General features: G+C 40.2%; 1 protein-coding gene across 1 annotated transcript; it reads left to right on the top strand.

Moving 5' to 3' along the window:
* On the top strand, positions 1–21,601 carry LOC114666462 (low affinity immunoglobulin gamma Fc region receptor II-b-like). Its single transcript, XM_028821336.2, has 9 exons — positions 1–72; positions 2,536–2,571; positions 5,847–6,122; positions 8,298–8,573; positions 15,288–15,380; positions 17,620–17,650; positions 20,552–20,646; positions 20,900–20,959; positions 21,033–21,601. The coding sequence occupies exons 1-9, from the start codon at positions 42–44 to the stop codon at positions 21,110–21,112; spliced, it is 978 nt and encodes a 325-aa protein (XP_028677169.2). The 5' UTR covers positions 1–41; the 3' UTR covers positions 21,113–21,601.
* The last annotated feature ends 2,823 nt before the right edge of the window (positions 21,602–24,424 follow it).

The raw sequence follows: 24,424 nt of genomic DNA, 5'->3' as shown, positions 1-24,424 counted from the left end.
TAACAATATAATGTTCAGTTTTCCATTGACACAAGTAGGAAATGCAAGCCTGGGAGCTTTATCTGATCATTTGTAAGTATTTTACTTATTTTAATTTTTAATTTTACAATAATAAAAGCATGTTTACATTCTAGGAGCTGACCTATAAGAAAAAAAGACATACAATAAGAAAATGTTAGTTTTTAATTTTTTTATATATATATTATACACACACAGACTAGAAACTGCAGTCTCCAGCTCTGGTCCTACTACTGTGGCTGCGGGTTTTCATTCTAACTCTTAAAAAAAGCATTTTTACATTTTAGGAGCTGACCTATAAGAAAAAAAAAAAAGATTCCATACAAACAATAAGAAAATTGTACTGTTGAATTTTTTATACACATTACACACACACTCATACACATACACTATAAACCAGGGGTCTCCTGTGCTTTTTGTTGGTAATTAACTCCTTTTCCCTTCATTTTAACTGAATTGTTTTTTAAAGATTAAGTCCTCTGAATTGCTTCATTTTTTTCTTTAAATGGCAACCTAACAGAAACGAGAAGTGAAGTGAGCCAACAGAAGACCAGCTAAACTTAAACCAGTTTCTTAATTTGAAGCCGATTCTTGTTGTGAACTAAACCTGTTATTTAATTCCACGGCTTGTTGCTGCTCTCATTCTGCCACAGCAGACGTTTCCAAAACTGTTGATTTTCTTTTTTCTTTGAGCTCCGTCAAAGGTTTTTGTGGACCTGAGAAGATCAACATTATGGGGACCTTCACTTTTCTTTATTTACTGATATTGCATTGGGCTACTTTTGAAAGAATTATGACGGTTTGGTGGTACCTGATGGCTAGAGAATGATGGACATGGGTTAGCTTGTTATGTGTTGACTCATTTTATATCTCATAATTGTTTAAGTGCTAATTAAGAGCGGTGACTCTCAGGCTAGGGATCTGTGCCGGCAATCAGAAGGTTGCCAGTTCAAATCCCATAAATGGCAGAAGTAATTCCACTCCATTGAACCTTGAGGAAGGCCTTTAAACTGCAATTGCTCTGTCCTGGGTGTGACGTTAACCTGAATCCAGTCCTGCAATCAGGTCCTCCAACATGCAGGGAGAACTCGGGAGTTGGTGGCAGGATTGGCACCCCAGCCACTGGGAAAAAACCTCATACTGTCCCACTTCATTGGAACTAATGAGGTGCTGAGGTGTCACACGTTGCACAGCTGCAATCGGATCCTAATTGGGATCCTGTGGTGGTTTGTTAAGTCGGGAGGTGCAGCAACGTGCTGTATCAGTGCGTGCTCCCAAGCTCTTCCTAATTAAGAAAAACAAAGAAATAATTAAGGGGTCTGAGTCTTAAATAACATATCAATTAAAAAGAAGGCAAAAGAGTTCATTAGCAGCTGTTGTTATGTTATATTGTGTTGCAGTAAATAAAATGACAGAAAGAAAACGTAGCAGACAGGGGCACTTCTCAAGCGTGTGGAGTCCAGTAGTGGCAGTGGTCTACGTGTGTCTCTCCGCCTCCACTATCACAGCACTCATTACAATGTGCAAAGTAATCATTATGCCTCAGTTACCTTGGGCTGCTGAATGGATAACAGCAATTTTAGCTTTTTATTTTGTTCTCATCGTCAAGTCTTTTAGTCAGTATCTTTTGGTCTCCCTGAAACCCCGGTGGTGGTTTAAAATGCACAGACTGGAGGAATCAGGGGCGGATGTTTTAAGAAGAAGCTCTTTGGGTGAAGCCTCTGCAGCGCAGGATTTCGCTGCTATTCCTTCTTCACTAATTCTCACATCTAGCTCTGCGAAACTAGTACTGAGATAATAATGTTATGCATTCTGTTCAATGACTCAAAGCTTTCCACTTCCTGTTTCAGTTCATAGTCTTAGTGTTTTGGCTCTGGTGACATTCTCATATTTTTGGCACTGACTGCTTCTGCTTCTTTTGACTTCGCTTATGGCTTAGCCCTAATTTCCCCTTGGGGACTAATTAATTAATTAAGTAAAGTATTTATCGAATTTTTTCTATAATAATTCTTCAGTATTCTTCATTCCAGTTTCTCAGAAACAGTTTTTAAAAAATGACTTTCAAGATGCCCATAATCCACTGTGCCAGAAGACAGTATGAAGAGGAGGGCTGAAATTAAAAAGAGCAGTGGAGCTAGCATGCCGTGCCGAGCCATGTGTGTTTGTGACTGGCATAAAACCATACGCCTTATGGTTATATGGTTATAATAATACTTCAGTATTCTGTGTTCCAGTTTCTCAAAAACGTACATTTTCCAGTCAGTTTATAACAACGACTTTTAAGATGCACTGTGCCAGCAAACAATATGAAGAGGACGGTTGGAATTAAAAAAAGCAGTGGAGCGAGCAGGCCTGGGCCGCTTTGAGTGTTTCCAACTGGCATAAAACCGTACGTCTTGTGCATTCTTGGATTCTTAGTACTGCTGTTTACTAAGACATCAAGCTCTAATTTTTCTCATACAATTTAGAAATCTGAAAACTGAAATTTGTAATAGATTCTGCATTCCTTTGTTTCAGCCGTGACTGCAGTGACACCTTCCACACAGAATGAAGGTAAGTCCACAAGGCTTCAGTTTTGCATTGCTACAAATGCTGTTTGGTGTGAGGTCAGAGACTTTGTTTTTCTTCTTAGGTCTTGTGGTCATTTAATTTTTAGTATTACCATTTTTCTCAATTGGTTTGACACCATTTTTCATCCCAAAAACACTTTTCTCACAACTCTTCACCAAATCCTCACAGTAACGATGCATGTGGTCACTCATATTTCTCTTTGTATTTCCTTTAGATAGATAGATAGATAGATAGATAGTTTATTAATCCCAAGGGGAAATTCACATACTCCAGCAGCACCTTCCTGATACAAAAAACAATATTAAATTAAAGATTGATAATAATGCAGGTAAAAACACACAATAACTTTATATAATGTTAACGTTTAGCCCCCCGGGTGGAATTGAAGAGTCGCATAGTTTGGGGGAGGAACGATCTTCTCAGTCTGTCAGTGGAGCAGGACGGTGACAGCAGTCTGTCGCTGAAGCTGCTCCTCTGTCTAGAGATGACACTGTTTACTGGATGCAGTGGATTTTCCATAATTGACAGGAGTCTGCTCAGCGCCCGTCGCTCTGCCACAGATGTCAAACTGTCCAGCTCCATGCCAACAATAGAGCCTGCCTTCCTCAGCAGTTTGTCCAGGCGTGAGGTGTCTTTCTTCTTAATGCTGCCTCCCCAGCACACCACCGCGTAGAAGAGGGCGCTCGCCACAACCATCTGATAGAACATCTGCAGCATCTTATTGCAGATGTTGAAGGACGCCAGCCTTCTAAGGAAGTATAACCGGCTCTGTCCTTTCTTACACAGAGCATCAGTATTGGCAGTCCAGTCTAATTTATCATCCAGCTGCACTCCCAGGTATTTATAGGTCTGCACCATCTGCACACAGTCACCTCTGATGATCATGGGGTCCAAGAGGGGTCCGGGCCTCCTAAAATCCACCACCAGCTCCTTGGTTTTGCTGGTGTTCAGGTGTAGGTGGTTTGAGTTGCACCATTTAACAAAGTCATTGATTAGGTCCCTGTACTCATCCTCCAGCCCACTCCTGATGCAGCCCACGATGTCAGTGTCATCAGCAAACTTTTGCATGTGGCAGGACTCCTAGTTGTGTTGGAAGTCCGATGTATATAGGCTGAACAGGATCGGAGAAAGTACAGTCCCCTGCGGCGCTCCAGTGCTGCTGACCACAATGTCAGACCTGCAGTTCCCAAGACGCACATACTGAGGTCTGTCTTTAAGATAGTCCACGATCCATGCCACCAGGTATGAATCTACTCCCATCTCTGTCAGCTTGTCCCTAAGGAGCAGAGGTTTTTTATGAACTGCAAATGCTGAGGTGCATATTGGCCAACTCTAAACACGTTCTTCATTGTGTAGTGCATTTCTCATTCGACTCTGAGAAATACCTTTATATCTCATGATTGGACACACCTGTCTATGAAGTTCAAGGCTTAACGAGTTCATCCAACCAATTTGGTGTTGCAAGTCATCAGCATTGAGCAGTGACAGGCATTCAAATCAGCACAATGACAAGGGGACCCACATTTGTACACAGCCAGTTTTTCACATTTGATTTATTATTATTGATTGCTTCACTAAAAATCTTTGTTCATAAAACACCGCAGAACTCAGATGTTCCTAGGAAATGAAAGACATACCACTGTTATCTTTTTTGTTGAAAGGAGAGTCTTATGCAGGATGAGAGGGGTTCACAAACTTTTTCATATGACTGTATATGTTGTAAAAAAAAGTAGACAAAGATAAAGAGTTGAGGAAACATCTTGAAGGTTTAGATAAACAAAAACCACCCAATAATTGTGGAGACATCTTTTCAGATGCAAGTTCCAAACAGAACTGGAAACAAGATGGACAGTTCCTGGCCTATATGGTAATGTGGGAGGAAGGGGCGGGTCCAAGGAAGTGACGTCAGCAGTGGAGTGGCTGTCAATCTTCCATTCTGCTAAGGGAGGAGAAGACAAAGCATTAGAACACAGCGCCCACCCCTGTTTCACAGGATAATTACTGTCATCAAAGCCCCTAAGCTGCTTCCAATGGATATGACAATGTTGAAAAATCTTTTTTTTTTTAAATATCATATAATTGTAATTTTTTTTATTAGGAAAAGACGAGATTTGCAAAGTATAAAAAAGGAAATTTTATGTTGAAAGAAGCAGAAAACATTTCTTTTCTGCTCATTAATGAAAGGATAAGTATCTGTGTGTCCATCCTGTTGCTATGTATCCACCATTCCAAAAAGTGGTGCATCACAAACTTTTTTAGTAATGAAATGCATTGTGTTTGTCATTCCAACAGATGGCGCATCACAAAAATATTTGTAGTAATGCATTTTATTTCTATATGCATTATTAAATGCTTTCCAATAGGTAGTGCACAACAAATGTTAACACTGAGGTCTACATTGATTAGGTAAATTTCAACCCATCTTAGTCAAGGCAGCACAGCTAGTCCACCTTAATAAAAGGACAAGAGTTTGTATCCATGTGTCTGTTCTGTTGCTGCACCTCTGTTAACCAACAGTTGGTAAAAACAAACATTAGTACCGCTTTTATGAATCCCATACCCAGAGGCAATAAACAGATGCACCATTTGTTGGAATGGCAAATGCAACGCTTTGCTCCACAGAGACAGCTCCCACGTGGACAATATCGACACCACAGTCAGGATCATGTGGTTTGACTTTTTCAGTGCGTTTAACATTATTCTGCCTCATCGACTGGTTGAGAGCTGAAGGCTTTTCTTCTTGATGCCCCCAAAATCTCCTGGATCATGGACTACCTGACCAACAAATTGCAGTTTGTGAAGCACAAATTCTTGTGACCAGCAGAAGCATTTATACTGCAATGAAGCTCTTCAGATTTAATCTCTTTTCTGTTCAGTGGCTCTCCTACCCAAGGCAGCATGTGACCTTCAGATGTTAAACTATGGACAAAATGAGTGTGTAAATCACTGAAGGCTCAGTAATCAACATATGGATCAATAGAAGACTGATTAATGCTTCTCCCAGACCGAAAAAATTCCATCCGTCCAATATAAGACACCAGTCTGCTCACAACTTCTCAAGAAGCATTTTTCACATAAATTCAGTGGGCAACATGAGCTCTTTAAGTCTCTCTTTATCGTTGTGCAATTAAAAGAAAAAAAAACTCAAAGTGCACTTGAAGCAGAAACTCATAAATCTGTCAGTGTTAGTTCAGCAGTTGTGTTTGTTTTTGGTAGCTTCATGTTCAACAGCAGTTCTCGTCTCTTCTACCCCACAGATCCTCCTAAGGTGACTCTGTTACTGCAGACAGAGAGGGAACCCGTGTACACTGGAGACACTGTGACTCTGGAGTGCATCGTTGAGGAGCACATTGATATTTGGATACATCGATGGTTCAAAAATAGAAAGCCAATCTGGAGGGAAACTAAAGAAAACACTCACATATTTCAGTCTGTGACTCAGTCTGACAGTGGAGAGTACCATTGTGATGCCTACAGATGGGATACTCGTGATCCCACAAAGGCCAGCAATGATGTCATATTGAATGTTCAAGGTAAGTGTGGAACTTTAGAATGGCCAGCAGTGAGCAGCTGTCACTCTGAAATCTACAAAGACAGGACACATAGGCTCTGTTTCCACATAATAATGTGTTTTATTTATATAGCTCCTTTTCATGGCTGTCTGTTCTGTGACTTTAGTTTATGGAAGTTTAACTTAAAGAACGTTTAATGGCATTTGTTTACTGAATTTTCTGAATTTTGGCCCAAAAACGACTGTGAAGTAACGCAAATACTTTTAGATTCAATCATCTTCCTTAGCTCCTTGTTTGAGGGAGATAAATGACTAGCTGAACTGAAGAATCTCAAACTTTTTTACAAATATGTTGGAGATGAGATGCATCATTTGATTTTTTATTTATTTTTTACCTCAAGGAGGTTTTCATCTCAAAAGTTTTTGCTCTCGGGAGGTCTGTCAGCTTTAGTTGACATTAATTATGACACTGTAATTGGTTCAGCTAGGGTCTCATCCCGGGATCAATTATGTTCTTTATTTATTTCATTTTTGGGTTGTTTTTAAAATATTATTTTATTATTAATTCTGTATTTAATTACTTTAATGTGGTATTTATGTTTACATTTAAATTTTATTAAGAATGTATGCACTAATTTAATTTGTCCTATGTCTGTCCTTTATATAAAGAGCCCAGAGGGGTGGGGCCACCTCATGATGAACCTGGGAATTTACCCCAGCTACATAAAAGCAGAAACGTCAGTCTAAACTGCAGCTGGGGATGGCATTGTTTTGTAGTTCTTCATTACTGTTTTCTTGTTTTTGATTACGTTATCTCCTGGTGTTATGATACATGTCTCCAAGAATTATTGTGAGAGAAATAAAAGGCCAAGACATAAGGACATGCAAGACAAACTTGTTGTTGAGGACATGCAAGGTCAAAATTTAGAAGATCACAAACTTAACCGAGCAAACAAAGCATAGGGGCAAAGCAAAAATCAGCTAAAGTCAAAAATAGTGCAGAACTGAAACAAGACATAGCACTAGGTCTTCTTGTAATAAAGCTACCAGACAATTAAGTTGTTTTTTTATTTGTTGATTATTGTTCCAGCTTACAGGATCCTAATTGTTGAGGACCTGAGTGGCTGGACCAGGCCAAGCGGATGCCCACTTAACATCTGGCTGCAGTAGATAGATGGTCATTTCTGGAGGGGGTGGGACTAGACCGCATGTCTGCATGGGGGTTTGCCAATCAGGATCCCGAGCTATTTCATCGTGTGGTGGGTGCGGCAACACGCTGTACCAGTGCATGCTCCCCAACCTGACCTGACCTGACCTGTTGATTATGTAACTGAGTGATAATGTAGGCCGTGACCAGTCTCCAGTGTTGTATAAATAAAATTAAAGCCTAAATAACATGTACTATGAAACATTTTTTGACCTCTGCATTTAAATAAGGTACTGTTTTTTGGTTTTGTAAATTTTTGGGTTTGTTCACTTTTTGATTTTGCATTTTTTGCAAAATTGTTTTTTTGTTGTTTTGTTATTCTCCCTGCTCTCTTTTGTGGTTCTCTTTTTGAATTAGTGGTCTGTTTTTGTTGTCATTCAAAAGTAAGGTTTAAGGTTTCCTTCTCCTCCACATGACATATTTTGAAATGTCGAACTTTAAAAGGCCTCAGTCCTGTTTTTGGGCCTTTGCAGGCTAGAAGCCTACATTCTGAGTTTGGGCCTAGGCTACCTAGGGTGAGGCCTGTTCGGTAAGTCTGTACCTGTAAATTTGTTAGGTCTGAGTTTTGTTAATTTTGAGACCTGCACTCTATTTGTGAGCTTCTGATAGTAGAAATCAGGACAAATTGTAATGCGAGGTTGGGCATATCTCAAAATCCTCCAAAATGAAGAGAAGACACTGACTCTTTGTCACCTTTTCTATGATGTTGATTAGCTTTATGAAGTTTTCTTGCTCTGGACACAAAGCTCCCTTAGATTGTAACTAACTGAATAATATTATGAAGCCTGTCTCACTAAGCTAAAGAGAAGTGGTTTGGATTGCCATCCTGACCAGGGTTTCATTGGTTAAGACTCGTTTAACTTAGTTGGATGAGATCATTTGGAAAGGGTCGGTTACAGTCCATTGTGGTCATGATGACCTTTAACAATGATAAGAAGAGAAAGAGGAGGAGACCCTTCTGCTTTCACCCTGTCGTGTTTTCACTTTCAGAAAGGGGAGCCACATTAAAGGTAATCTCTGAACATACGGATGATCAGATACATGAAGGAGTTGAAGTCCACCTGCTCTGTATGGTCGATGGAGATCCAGCTGACTGGTCATATGAGCTGTACAAGAGTGGAGATGAAAGCCCTCATAAAACTCAAATGGAGAAGAACTTCACCATCGGCCCCGTGACCCTCTCACATAAGGGGGAGTACAAGTGTCGGGCAGCAAGAGGAGCACTATATTCGAGTTTTAGTGATCCTTTTCAGTTACATGTGTCAGGTGAGAGACCAAAACTAAATTTGCTACCTTTGTTTGAATGGAGGGCAGCTCTAGTAAGTCCCAGGTATCAGTAACTGTCGAGCACTTCACTGAACAAAAAACCACAGAGTAGCAGTCACATTTAAAGAAGTACCGTATATGCTTGCGGATAAGTTCTCCCACCGGATAAGTCCGGACTTGATTTTACCGTGTAATATCTGGTATTTTATAATGTCGGTCGTTTAAGTCGAATGTGGAAAACTCACGCTATTGGTCCAAGAGATTATGATATGCTAACGCCCACCTGAGAGAGTCACCACGGAGCACACTGCCTTTTTTTTCCTATGTGGGTGCGGCAATGCGCTGTATTAGAATGTGCTCCTAACCTCTTTCTCTCTATTGTGCCTACATGACCACACAGTAATATCCGAACTATTGCAAAGTGACGTTTGCACTGATTTGTGTTTTTTGTATCTCACACCCTCATACACCTTTATCGTAAGAGCATCCCTTATCTATGATGGGGCGTTCAATCAGAAGAAAATATGAAGCTGGTTTTAAATTAAACGACATTGAAGTGGTGAAAGAAATTGGTAACTGTGCTGCTGCAACAAAATTCGATGCGTCTGAGAAATTGATGTGAGATTGGAGGAGGCAAGAAGTTTTTTGAACGGGCGTATAACTCAGGGTCTGATTTTACAATCGATTTTTCGGGTTTTAAGACCCAACTTATATGTGAGTATATCCGGTAAGTCATGTGTGTCTGCTCAGGTTCACTTATGATCCTTCCAGGGGCGTTTCATGTAAATAAAAGTGCAAGTGTGAAAAGGGACTTTACAGAGACAAAAGCTTTGTCTAAATATTTAAGCTGCCATTATTATGTTCCATGTATTTTGTGGGGTGGTTCCCCAATCACTGCCAGGAACAGCCCTCCACCCTATAAGATGGGAGGGTCTCCCATTGTTTCTGGTCGTGCTGTTGAAGATTGGACAGAGGATTCTTTTAACGCACTAACCAGGAGACACACGTAAAAAAAAAAAAATGAAACCGAAACAATAATATAAAAATAGATAAAAACTGAAGTTGATTAAACAGGCAAAGTGGTCAAATCGAACGAAACTAATGATGAGCACAAAATCAAAGAATTATTTTTTAATAGGTTGTATCAGCAGATTTAATAATGACAGGAGCCCCCAGCAGACTTTTTATCCTATCGCACCATTTAAAAAAAGCTACACCCCTAGGAACGCGGCATGCAGTGCTAACAATGGCTCTCAAATTGCTGGCAATAGAAGGAACCTGAAAATAGCAGTCAAGACTTCAGAATTTCCGAAATAAAAATCACACGTGCCTGAGAGTGGGGAGATTGTGCTTTATTGTACATTTTGTGATTTACAGATTATTTCAGCTTCTGCTCTGTTCCTTTTGATTATGTCTTCACATTCTGTTTTGAGACTTTCTTCACTCAGACTGCCTTGTGTTTCAGGCAGTTCCATTTTGCGTTTGGGCTCCATGGAGCTTCATAGTGATTGGAATACTTTTTGGGAAGAATAAATCTTTTATTTTGTAAAGATTCAGTGCTTGTCCTTATTATTGGGTTGGTTTTGACAGTGATATCCCCCTCTCAAAGGCATTTTGGGAAATTCTTTTGTAACTTATTTGGATTAATGTGGTTTGGGATTCCTAAGCCACAATAAATTCGCATTGGCCAAATTAAATAAATGACACAGTTATTGCAAAATGAACTCCTGTGCATCTCTTACCACTATAGTTAAATTAGTCTTAAGGAAAATTTTGAACCCTTTTTATTTAGGATGCTTTTCTGCTATTCTGACCACACCGTCATGACTAATTTTAGTGTTGTGGAGAACCCCATGACATGTGTAAAGTTATAGCCGTAGTGAATGAGTGGATGTAATGATACGCTGATTTAGTTCAGGCTGCCATTTGTGGTCAATTTGAAACTGTGCTGAAGAGTTGTTGGAGAGTCATGGAATTGGTCATCCTCTATATTTTCTAGTGTTAAATTTGGAGTGAGAAATTCAAAGGCAACAAGACTCAACAACTGACTTGGCATCTGACTCAAACTCATGTAGCATGATGCCAGTCTAATCGAGCTAAGTAGAAAAAGCCGGCCATGCAACTGGTGTTTGAATACACAAGGCTGGAAGCAGTAGGAAAGTTAAAAACACAATATAGTTAGTACTTTTGTTACAAGCAATTCCATCCCAAATCCATTAGAATACTGACAGCAATATTGGCAAAAAAAAAAAACCCTAAAAAACACGCCCCCCTTGTCCTGCCTGCACATGGCTGTGACTCACGCAGCCCTTCCGTCCTTCCTCATTGCTCAAGCTCAGCAGTTGTGAAATCAGTTGAGCTGTCTCTTGACTTTGTAATACACAGAAAGAAACTAATACCGTAGATGAGCCTTCACAAGGCCGCTGTGTTTAGTAAGAGTAACGTCTCTTGTCTTGTATTCCACTCGTTGTGCTGTGTTGCATGACAGTTTATTACATTTCTTTGTAAACTTTCTGGTTGTGGACAACTCCTGTTTCTTAGATGGAGTACTTTCAGGTTTTATCAGACCCTCAATTATGTAATTATATCTAATAGTTACACTTCCTTAGTGTAAAACATTATACAGTATCTATTAATATTAAATTTAATCGGTCATTAAATTTCCTCAAGGCTCTGGATGTTGTAGGACTGTCTTGGTTGACACGCTTCTGCAACATCGCATGGACATCAGGGACAGTGCCTCTGGATTGGCAGACCGGGGTGGTGGTCCCCCTCTTTAAGAAAGGGGACCGGAGGGTGTGTTCCAACTACAGAGGGATCACAATCCTCAGCCTCCCTGGAAAAGTCTATTCGGGGGTCCTGGAGAGGAGGGTCCATCGGATAGTCGAACCTCGGATTCAGGAGGAACAGTGTGGTTTTCGTCCTGGTCTTGGAACAGTGGACCAGCTCTACACCGCAGAGTCCTGGAGGGTGCATGGGAGATCGCCCAAACAGTCTACATGTGTTTTGTGGACTTGGAAAAGGCGTTCGACCGTGTTCCTCGGGGAATCCTGTGGGGGGTGCTCCTGGAGTATGGGGTACCGGACCCCCTGATAAGGGCTGTTCGGTCCCTGTATGATCGGTGCCAGAGCTTGGTCCGCATTGCCAGCAGTAAGTCGAACCCGTTTCCAGTGAGAGTTGGACTCCACCAGGGCTGCCCTCTGTCACCGATTCTGTTCATAACTTTTATGGACAGAATTTCTAGGCGCAGCCAGGGCGTTGAGGGGGTCTGGCATGGTGGACTCAGGATTGGTTCACTGCTTTTTGCAGATAATGTTGTCCTGTTTGGTTCATCAGGCCGTGATCTTCAGCTCTCTCTAGATCGGTTCGCAGCCGAGTGTGAAGCGGCTGGGATGGGAATCAGCACCTCCAAATCCGAAGCCATGGTCCTCAGCCGGAAAAGGGTGGAGTGCCCTCTCAGGGTTGGGAGCGAGATCCTGCCCCAAGTGGAGGAGATCAAGTATCTCGGGGTCTTGTTCACGAGTGAGGGAAGAATGGAGCGTGAGATCGACAGGCGGGTCGGTGCGGCATCCGCAGTAATGCGGGCTCTGCATCGGTCTGTCGTGGTGAAAAAGGAGCTGAGCCATAAGGCAAAGCTCTCAATTTACCAGTCGATCTATGTTCCTACCCTCACCTATGGTCATGAGCTATGGGTAGTGACCGAAAGAACGAGATCGCGGATACAAGCGGCTGAAATGAGTTTCCTCCGCAGGGTGTCCGGGCTTTCCCTTAAAGATAGGGTGAGAAGCTCAGTCATCCGGGAGGGGCTCAGAGTAGAGCCGCTGCTCCTCCGCATCGAGAGGAGTCAGATGAGGTGGCTCGGGCATCTGATCAGGATGCCTGCTGGACGCCTCCCTGGTGAGGTGTTCCGGGCACGTCTAATCGGGAGGAGGCCCCGGGGAAGACCCAGGACACACTGGAGGGACTATGTCTCCCGGCTGGCCTGGGAACGCCTTGGGATTCTCCCGGAAGAGCTAGAAGAAGTGGCCAGGGAGAAGGAAGTGTGGGCATCTCTGCTCAAGCTGCTGCCCCCGCGACCCGACCTCAGATAAGCGGAAGAGGATGGATGGATGGATTAGTCGGTCATATACTTGCCGGACTGTGAACTCTGTGGTCACGACCATCTCTAATGGCTTTACTGGTATCCTAGTTTAGCCTTAGCATTAGATCCAAATTTACAGTAGCCTCATCTATATAAATAATAAGTTTTGTGGCCGCTAGTGGCCAGTACTGAGCCCCAAACAACAGACACAACTACACAAAGATAGGCCCGGGTACAAATAAACTTATTTTATTTTCACAAAAGTGCCATTGACAAGCTTCGTCCGACTCAGCAATGCACAATGCAACCTTTTTATTTCTTCACCTTCTCTCTTCCCAGTTGTATCCAGCAGGCGGCGTTAGCTCCTTGGGAATGAGTTCTTTTGTAATTGTGGCGTGTTACATAACCCGAAACTATATAGATATGATATAAAAAGGCAATACCCGTCCCTTGGTGATATGGTGGTAAGAAATCACAAAGGAAAAATAACTTAGCTTTGTTTAATGTTGGCTTTTGCTGCATAACATAAAATGGCAAAAACCCAGCTCGGGAGTTGGGGCCCGATATATAGAGTCTGCCATTTTTGCCGTTGCAGTGGAAGGATTTTTAAACCTGACCTGAGAGTACCACTGGTGCTCAATCCGTTGTCTCCTGAAGCACTTCCAGGTCAGGCTGAACCCCCTTAGTCACAGAGCACTCCATGCCCAACAGGTTCTCCCCAGCTGAAACCAACAGGGCAGCCCTATAAGGACAACAACTCCCACGCTACCCTGTGGGTGACAATACCAGAGCTCGCTAGAAGAGATACTGCCACCCAGTGTATGGGGGGAAAAACCACTCCATGGGAGGTAGTCTCCCACTGCCCCAAATTTCTGGTCTCCTGACCAGGAAAGAAACTGATAACCATTCTGATGTGGCTGCGCCCTCCTCCAGTACGCCAGACTGAGTGCCTTCACTGCCACCGTGCCCCTCCATGCCCACCTCCAGGCTGGGCAGGGAACATCGTACCTATCTTTCTGACCATCCTTTACATTGGCCTCCTGGCCAGACAAGGAAACAGAGTCCACCTTGGCTGGGATGCTGGGCCATCCATCACAGTTTATAATATTTAATTTTCAATAAATAATCAACCCTTAACTATTTTTAATGTTAAGTCTCCTTTATTGCCTAAAACACATTCCTTATTTGCAAATCTTCCTACACACATACATTCCAGTGCTAAATTTCTCATTTGGCACAAATAAAATGCCATCTGTCTGTCTCATTATTATGTAGAAGCTCTCTATTTTAATTCAACGAAAAAATAAACAGAATAATGGAAAGGGTTGGAGACCAGAGTTCTCCATTTAATAAAGGCAATAAAAGCTACAGAAAAAGAAAACAACAATAAGGATGTCTCAGATTCTTGCAAATTTCAATAGCAGATGGTTTCCCTGTTGCAGAGTTTGTTATGCTAAGCAAGCATGGGACAAATGGGGACCATCTTCCAGGTCCTCCTATGTTTATGCAGCTTCTGGGATGAATGGGCAGGAATCTCCGGAGTCATACCAGAAGTGAGGTTATGGTCCATCCTGGGACTCATCCACTGGTCTACAGGGAAAAGAGAAGATGTGGTTGTCAAGTGGTCAACCATCCTACCTTGAGAGAGCCAGTTAGACACTCAGAAGGCACTTGCATGCCACTGTCTTATCTATCCTGGTAACAAAAGTCAAGCACCATCTTTTATTTTCCTAGAATCTCCAAGTGTCTTCCAAAATATATATTTGTTATTTGCGGCTAACTAAATGTTTTTTTTTCTTCTGTGTTATGCTGAGAGAACTGAATAATTAATATTTCTTTTTTTATGCCTCATAATCATACGACATGCACTTCAGAAGAGGTCATTCAACTTAAGGATGTTCAGGCTAGGACAGTACTTGGATGGGAGACCCACCAGGTAAAGCTTGGGCTGCTACTGGAAGAGGATGTTGGTGAGGCCTGCAGGGGTCGTTTACCCTGTGGTCTGAATGTGGATCCTAAAGACTAAGTGCAGTGACAGGGACACTATGCTGTTAAAATTATGCCGTCCTTTGGATGAGACATAAAAAAACGAGGTCTTATTTATTCTTCTTTATTTTTATGGGCGCCACCATTTTTGTGTTGCTAGAGCGTTGCTCCTAGTTGTGACATCTGATGTCAGTCATGGGGCAGTTTAAATACTGGCATGACACTTTACTCATCATCTGCAATTTGTATTCAATCCTGAATTTAAACCTCTAAAACAAAATCTTTTGTGTGTGTGTCTCTATTAGTGTCTGTTGTTACAATCCCTCGCTCTCTGGTTTCTGATTGATATTTTGGTTTCCGGTGAAAGTGTCTTTTGACTTCTCAGTAGAAATGGGAAGAAATTAATAGGCAGTAAGCATATTCTGAGACAAAATCTGTTAGGTTGCCACCTAATAAAAATACTGGTAAAATCCATCCATCCATCCATTTTCCAACCCGCTGAATCCGAACACAGGGTCACGGGGGTCTAACTGGTAAAATTGTCCTTTTAATATATTTTTTAACACAAGTTGGTGTCTTTCAGAACTGATTTTTCTTCTGTTTGACCAGTATGTCATGCTGACCACTTATCCTCTGTCTCTCTTCAGCTTCCTGGCTCCGTGTTATTTTAATTCCTGTTTGCCTTTTTCTGATTCTTCTGTTGCTGATATTGCTGTTCTGTGTTTACTACAGGAAAAAAGGTGAGTGGAGAAACACATTTGGCCGTATCTCACTGAGGGGAACTGTTTCTGCTGTACCACATTCCTTTCTCAATGTAATAACTAAGTAGTAAATAAAAATAATATATAAAAATATTTATAAATGTTCCACTGAGTCCAGTGGTTTTAAACAACAGACAGACAAAAATATGGACAAACAGCATGTTATGCAAAACCCATCCATCCATCCATCCATTTTCCAACCCGCTGAATCCGAACACAGGGTCACGGGGATCTGCTGGAGCCAATCCCAGCCAACACAGGGCACAAGGCAGGAACCAATCCTGGGCAGCTTGCCAACCCACCGCAGGGCACACACAAACACACCCACCCACCAAACACACACTAGGACCAATTTAGAATCGCCAATCCACCTAACCTGCAAAACCCTTATTATTATAATAATTCTTGCAGCAGCTTTTTGGATTAACTGAAAGCTGTATAAAGAACAATTTGAATATCCAGTGAACACCGCATTGCAATAGTCAATTCTACTAGAAATAAATGCATGAATTAATTTCTCTGTATCCCGCACATTTAGAAAACACCTTAATTTACCACATTTTTGAAGATGGAACAAACATGTTTTGAGCAATTTTGTAATGTGCATTTTAAATGACACGCTAGAGTCAAAGATAACACCTAGATTGATGGCTGATTCAGTAAAACTAATGGTGATTCCAACTGAGTTGAAAAATGACTAAATATCGCTGCCATTCCCTCCAATAATTAACATCCCTGTTTTATCTGTGTTTAAAGACAAGTAGTTCTCATCCATCTACTCCTTTAATTCAAGGAGAAACTTCATTTGGTCTAAAAGAAAGGTATAACTGGGTATCATCTGCGTACGAGTGAAAATTAACATTGTTTTCTAATGACAGATCCCTGTAGGAGCAGGTAAAGTGAAAACAGTAAAGGTCCCAGTACTGAGCCCTGCGGGACACCATATTGAACTTCTGTGTATAATGATGGAGTACTGTCAGCACATTTCTGTACGTACTGGAATCGATTTGATAAATCAGAACTAAACCAGGCAAGGACGTTGTCTGTAAGCTCAATGTCATTTTCCAGCCCGTGTAGTAAAATAGAATTGTCAATGGTGTCAAATACTTAAGTCTAACAACATAATTACAGTGGAATTTCCTTCATCAGAGGATATCAGAAGGTCATTTACAACATGCGTTAGTGCCGTTTCTGTACTATGACCAGTGCGGAAACCAGACTGGAATTTCTCAAATAAGTTGTGATGTGTAAAGTGTGACTGAATGTGATTGGCAACTACGTTTTCAAGTATTTTAGAGAGAAAGGGTAAATTTAATATGGGTCTATAATTATTAAGTATATGTAAATCTAGCTCTGACTTTTTAAGTAATGGTTTGATGACTGACACTTTTAGTGCTTTAGGTACTGTGCCACACAATAATGAGCTTTGATAATGCTAAGAATAGGTGCTGAAAGAAAATCAATTGCATATTTTGCTAGTTTTGTTGGCACTGGGTCTAGGGAAAAAGTAGTAGGTTTAATTTTAGAAATTAAAGTTAAGACTTCCTGTTCTGTAACAGGATTAATATTTCTAAAGTGCTGAATGCAAGGTAAGACAGGGTATGCAGTTTAATTCTTTGCATTTATTTTCTCACTACTCAAAGCGCTCAGCAATTGCAGGTTAAAGGCCTTGCTCAAGGGCCCAACAGAGCAGAGTCCCGATTGGCATTTACGGGATTCGAACCGGCAACCTTCCAATTGCCAGTGCAGATCCCTAGCCTCAGAGACACCACTCCACACTGTGATGCAGAGATCTGGGATCTTATATTTTTAATTTTCTCATTAAAGAAGTTCATAAAGTAGTGTACTGCTAATGTCTGTCGGTATTTTACACTGTAGTTCTGAATTCCCATTTGTTAAATTACTGTTCTAAAAAGTACATGAGGACATTTACCAAAATACCCTGTTGATATATGCCTGGGTACTCTAGTCCAGTCATTTTATGTTTCCTTGCTGGGAACAGGAACACAGTCCAATGCTGCCTCCCATTACAGCATCATTATAATTTTTAATATTTGCTAATAATTAAGTCAAATGGCAATTTGCTCGCTGATACTAGTAACACACAGCTAGTCCCTGAAAACACACAAGAAATGTCTGATTTTAATTTAATAGATTACCAAACATGTGAGGTTTTTTTTTTTTCATTATTTTAAACTCTTCTTATTTTCAATGGCAGGTTCACCTTGCATCAGGAGTAATAAGAGCAGGTAAGTCACTTTAAGAATTTTAAGAACATTCTATCAGATAAGATGGATTTGCTGTAATGATAATCAACCATTGACTCGCTGAGTAATCTTGAGTTATTCACTTACTTTATTAATCCCAAGGGGAAATGGAGCTATCTATCTATCTATCTTTTATATAGTGCCTTTCCTATCTATCGATCTATCTATCTATTTTTAGAAACAAATTTTGGCAATATAATGTACAGTGACTGTTAAAAGTATTCAGCACTTTTCAGTTTATTATTTTAGAATACATGGCAGTGTCCATACGTGCAAACGTCATAGAGAGAGACCTGTGCCCATAGACTCAGGTCTGTCATAGCTGCCACTTACTAAATACTTAGGTTAGGGAATTATTTTGATTGTTGTATTTGTGGTGGCATATATGGGAAGCCTGTGTTTAGGTGTTTGGGGGGATCCTCTCTGATCACATCACAAGTACAGTATATAATTTGATAATTTATACATTATTTTGATATATACAATATGTATGTGTATATAAATATATAAATAATATTCAGATTTATTAATTTATACATTATTAATTATAAATGAAAACTGTGTTAGATATAGATAGATAGATAGATAGATAGATAGATACTTAATTGAAGATTCATAAATCATTAGTTAGATCTAAATAAATATTTAATTACACATTCAAAACGGTTTGGAGTAGCCACCCATATAATTTTCTTGGCTCATTTCAATGGGTTTTGAAATAAGCACAGATGTGTATGGATTGGAGTCTGTAACTGAACTGATCAAAAGGTTGGAAAATGGCGGCTTTTTATGACAAGACCAGAAGTAATGAAATGAACCGGAAGTGACATATTTCTGCGTGCCGGAACCGGAAGTGACGTTCTTCTGGGAGATGGACCCAGAAATGACTTTCTTCTGGACGTCAGAACAGGAAGTGACATCTTCAAGGTTGAATCAGAAAGGTTTTCCCGTTTTTGGTTTGCAGAGACAACAGAAGGTTTAGTGCACCCCCTGGCCTGCCGTTGCATTACCCTCACTTGGTCCATCCAGCTTCCTCCTACTTGCACGTGGGTGACAATATATAAAACATGATAATTCATATTCCATTATCCGGTTTCCATGCACAAAAGATGATAACACAATTAAAATGCATAATTAAAATAAGGTTTTATTACAGAATCACAAGTGAATGAGAACCTTGTAATAATTTGTTCGTGAATTAAATAAATAAGAATCATTAGGCAGATTCTCGAGCAGTGACTCGTTTGTGAATCAACAAGTCGAGACTCGTGATTCAGGCAGTTTTTACACAATGTGCTTTAAACATCTTACTAGAATCAGTGAAATGAAAGATGCTGAAGACATCACTCAGAACACTTAAGCACTACCTTGGAGCTCAACTTAACAGAGTTATTCATGCTCAGGAATCAATTCATATAAATTAAGTGATTCACTGAAAAAAGACATTCAGAAAGAAAAATTAATTCACAACTCGCCCATCACTATTATAAAGTAGACATCATAATGCTGGGTATATTAGGAGAAGGGTGCTAAGTATAGAGCTGCCAGGCAAGAGGAAAAGAGGAAGGCCTAAGAGAAGGTTTATGGATGTGGTGAGAGAGGACATGCAGGTGACGGGTGTGACAGAACAAGATGACGAGGACAGGAAGATATGGAACAAGATGATCCGCTGTGGCAACCCCTAGAAGAAGACGACGACTTTTATAAAGCACACATTGATGGCTTTTTGTTGTATTCATTAAACTTATGCTGTATATGGAGCATTTTGTGCGCAATCTTTGTAAAGATATGATGGGTCCAGAAAAGCTGATTGGAGCAGATTGTGAGGTAGCTGACACCACAGTAAACTTGTTCTGAAAACATGGCCCAATTAAAAGACAACTAATGATAGCATTTCTAATTAGAAGTTTTGAATTCCCAAATGGGCGAGTCATTCAATTTCAGTAACTATAGGTAACCTAGAATGTTGTGTGCGGAACAGAAAAGGCCAAACGACTCTTGCTGCTGTTCACAGACAACCTTCACTTCACAGTGAACAACACTTTACAAGCACACAGTTACAGTACGCTGACTTACAGACATTTTCTGACTACAAGATCACGAACAGGTGAAGTCACTTATATACCAACCTTCAGTAAAAGGAATGATAATTACTGGGAGATATACATTGTCAACGAAGCCGAGGTCAAAAACGAAAATCGAGCCAATACCAGACACACCAATCAAAAAGAAAAATCAGAGGCAGGAGCAAAATTTTGATAACTGGGAAGACAAAAGCGAAAATACTTTTCAAAAATCAACATTGTTTTAGTGTTTTATCTGCAAAATTACATAACAAGGAAAAGCTTGATGTTTAAACTGTCGCTCCTCTCTTGTCAGAAGTGTCGCACACATTGTGGGATTCTGGGTAGTTCACTATGAGAATAATTCAAAAATGGCACTGCTGAAATAAAAGCAAAAATGGTGTTGCAGCAACAGGTTAAAAAAATGATAACTTTGTCAGGTTACTTCCAGTTCAAAAACTAATGGTGAAATTATATTCTTATATTCTTAAAACCCCCCTAAAAGAGTTGAATTGTCTTAGTGCTAAGAACTTAACAATACGAGGTGATGGTAATCAAGGTCTCAGCATTTCAAGGAGTTTGACAAAGCAGTGCCTTGAAACATGTTAATGTGCAGCAACACGTGAGCCAAAAGACCCTAAGTGGAAGTGCCTTGAAAATTGAAGAGATGCTTCTTTATATACATCTCTCACCCTCAGAAGAAGGCTGGTGGAACACCACGGTCACACGAATTTGATGGTGCCAATGGCTTCTTCCTGGCTGTTATTCTTATGATGTCTCTCTCTGTTGCGTTTTGTTTCATGCCATGTGTTTCTCGTAGGGGAAGAGAGAATGAAAATCATGTGCCTGCTACGGGTGGAGAGTCATCTGAAGTGAATGAGTCATCTGTCCAGAAGGATCTTCTCGATGAAGCTGGTGGGTAACTGATGTAATATCACAGGTATTATAGAAGACCTCCATTGAGGTGGAGTAAGAAACTAGATGAAGGCCAGTAGGATGCATGTCTCATAAATGGACATTCTAACTTTTTCAAATATTTATCAATTCATCAAAATGTAAACTAGTATTCTGTTTTGTGGCACAAAGTTTATTTTCTTATTGATTTGTTGTAATTGAATATGAATATAATGGAAACACTATATGATTTTCACCATCTGTGATTTTGTAGGAAAAAATGAAGAAGTCATCTACTCGGAGATGGTAGATCTTCCCCAGAATAGCAGCCAAGGTTAATTCACTTGTTCAAATTTGGTTTGTGTTGCTGATTTTTCTCTTGCCTAACACCTCTCTGTCTTTTACAGGAACACCACTGGTGAGCCCCACAACTTTGGTACTGTACTCTGAAGTTAGAGTTCCACAATGTTCAGGCTCAACCTACTGAATTCCCAGTTACCAATGACAGGAGTTAATGGATGTTCACCAGTGTAACCCATTTCAAGTTCTTCTTAACATTCTATGGGATGCTGATAGATGTTCATTGGAGTATTTTTCTTTTTGAACATTGCAGAATTAATCATAGACAGAGGCAAAAAATTCCCTATTATAATACACTAGAAACATGCAGGTGTACAAATGAAATTCGAGAATGGACCATGTATTATAATTCTGGACAAAGAAAAAAGAATATTACAGATCTGATAAAGCATTTTTTTTCATAAAATATTTAAAACGTTTGTATTTTCTGCTTCTTTATGTGTTAAGATAACATTTGAATAAATTTGGTAGAGAATACTTTAGGGTTAGGAGACAGATAATTACGATTCTCAGGTGGGCAGAATGGGCTTGTCCTAATTGTATTATCGTGAAGTTTATGAGAATCACCAGGTATATTTATTAGGTTCATCCACTTCCACCCTTAAAGATTAACACACACACAGATACACACACACACACACACACACACACTAATCCTATCCAGACAAAGTCTCAAGTGGTGCCAATTGCCAGTCACTCCGCAGTTATCTAAATTTTATCAGGCCCCTAGGATTTTGTTTTGTTCTTTATTTATTTATTTCGCCTTATACAATTTCTTGTATTAGGAATTTGTTAGTTTTCGCATACCCCTTGGGGTCAGAGTACGCGCAGGGTCAGCCATTGTACAGCGAGCGCCCCTGGAGCAATTACAGGTTAAGGGTCTTGCTCAAGGTCCCAGCAGAGTAGGATCTCTTTTGGCAGTGATGGGGATTCGAACTGACAACCTTCTGGATGCTAGCACAGATCCTTAGTCTCAGAGCCACAACTCCGCCCTAAGTTACTAGTTTCTTGCAGCTTTTAAAAACACAAAAAATATTAATAAAAAAAAAACAAACAAAAAAAACTGAGCTTTGTGACAACCCAATCAATACAACTCCTCCAAAAATTGACTTCAGGAGCCCACACTGGCTAACATGAGCCACCAAAGTCTTACTTATTCCAATCGTGTATCTACAGATCGATTGACCAACCTCCTTCTGCAGCCAATGCCACCCTTATGAAGAAAGTTCCACACCCCTATTCTACCAGCACTTACCTTGGGATCTACCACTTCCTATATGCGGAGAGACTTGGATACTTCTATTAACCCTCCAAACATAAACCAAAAATAATCTAACTAATCCAAACATAACCAAAAAAGGAACAGAACACAACCTAACAAAACTCTAGGGTCATTAACAAAAAATAAACCAATAACAAACCTTTGTCAATCAATCAAACTAACCGGATAATCCAAATTCCCCCTGTGGCTGTCTTTCTGCGCTCCAATGAACTCGATACCTTCATTACTAATACATGAAAGCTGCCATCAGTAATGTGAAGCGGATGAGTGCCCGCACTGTGGATCGTCTGCTGGCTGCCCCTTGTGCTGTACTAGCAGCACGGTGTGTCTTGTGGAAATTTTATTTGTGACAGTAATGACTCTACAAACCTATAATCTATAAAGTATTTCCCAAAACTAAGATATAGCCTTCTATATTTTAAAATCAAAGGTGGAAATGCTTATGTACTGGTAAGGTCTTGGCTGGAATACTGTGTTCAGTTTCCAAAAGACTCTACCTGTGGACCTCCAGAGCTCCACTTCACTGAAGAAGATGTCTCCTTATGTTATATGTTAGTGATACGCCTCGTTACACTATAATTAAGATTAGGGTTGGGGGAGGGTTATCTGACTCAATTCAAGTAATCCAGGTGACAAAAAGCTGCAATCCAATTGGCTGTCCAGTGGAGCTACTGATTCATGGAGATGCAGAGGTCTGCAGCTGGATCCATCTCACAGTTTCGGTTTCCCGATGATATGATTTGCAATCATCTTTATTATTTTCTGGGGTTTTTATTGACAGATAAACATCAAAACCATCTCGTTTGGGTTTTTTTTTTTTTAACACAATAAATCCAATTATGTTGTTTTTTTGTGATTTACTACCTGATTTAAAAGTTAATCATTTTTTACCCTCATTTTCACTGCCATTTTGTTTTGTCATCAAATGTCTCATTTTGAGAGGCGAGTATGCACCATTCGCATGGCAATTTTCCATGATCATGTGTGACGGTATAAAGATCACCACAGGACTTTCTTTTCTACCCAAGACTGGATAAAAACAGAGATTACATTCGATTCATTTACTGACTTCGTTATTCATCACTGCTTTTCTGTGTGACTACAATTCTCATGGTTCGTGTCTGGTCACTTTTCTTTGATCTTCTGGTATTGTCCTTGTCCTGATTTTTCTACAATTTTCTCTCAGTTTCTCTGACTCAGTCTGAATATTTCTCTAGTCAATACACTGGGCTACAAAAAAAGACACAGCAGCACTAGAGAAAGTCCATAGAAGAGCGACTAGACAGACTCCGGCACTAAGTGGTATGAGCTATGAGCAGAGATCGACGGAGCTCGGCCTTTTCAATTCAAGCAAACATAAGTTCAAGAATCAAGAACAAGGAGACACAGTTGGAAACTTATTAAGGGTAAATTTCACAAACGTTAGGAAGCTTTTCTTCACACAGAGAACTGTAGACGCATGAAATAAGCGACCAAGTACTGTGATGAACAGTAGGACTTTAGGGACCTGCAAAACTCAACCTGATATTATTTTGGAAGAATCGTATGCTTGGACTGAATGGGCTGTTCTCATCTAGATTGTTCTAAAAAGCTGCAACTCTGCAGAATATTGAAAAACCATCTCAAATAGTATATCTCACCATCTCTGCTTTCATCGAGTAGTTATACACCAAAGCTCTACTTTAGCTGAAGTTCTCTGTGCTTGGCTACTCTCTACTTTGTTTTAAATATCAGACATCTTCCAGCAAAATTCTTCATTTAGGATAAACGTGCTGCTTCAGTGACATCTTGTCAGGAATGTTTCCAAAAAAGGTCGATGCCTGTGTAAGGTATTTGAAGCAAGTTTTTTTGTTTTTGTTAATTTATTCTTTTGGACAGCAGATCATTGGTTGTTCCCACAGTAATGTCTGTCTACTGGGATTCAACACTTCTACAGTTCCATTCATTTTGCATATTTAAACATTAGGGGATGTTCAATTATAAATGGAGTCGATTAGTTAGCCCAAAATTGATTTTGTCTTTAAGTGTCTTAGAAAATAGCAGAAGCAACACAAGTGCTACTCAAACTCTGACTAGCTCTTTTTCTTGCTGAAGCCAAAAGCAGAAATGAGACTGTTATTCAGCTGCCATTGCACAACTTTCATGTCACAAGCATTT

This window comes from Erpetoichthys calabaricus, chromosome 16 (genome assembly GCF_900747795.2).
Source record: "Erpetoichthys calabaricus chromosome 16, fErpCal1.3, whole genome shotgun sequence".
Taxonomy (NCBI): domain Eukaryota; kingdom Metazoa; phylum Chordata; class Cladistia; order Polypteriformes; family Polypteridae; genus Erpetoichthys; species Erpetoichthys calabaricus.
Note: the sequence above shows the minus strand (reverse complement) of the source record. Positions and strands in the feature narration are given on the sequence as shown.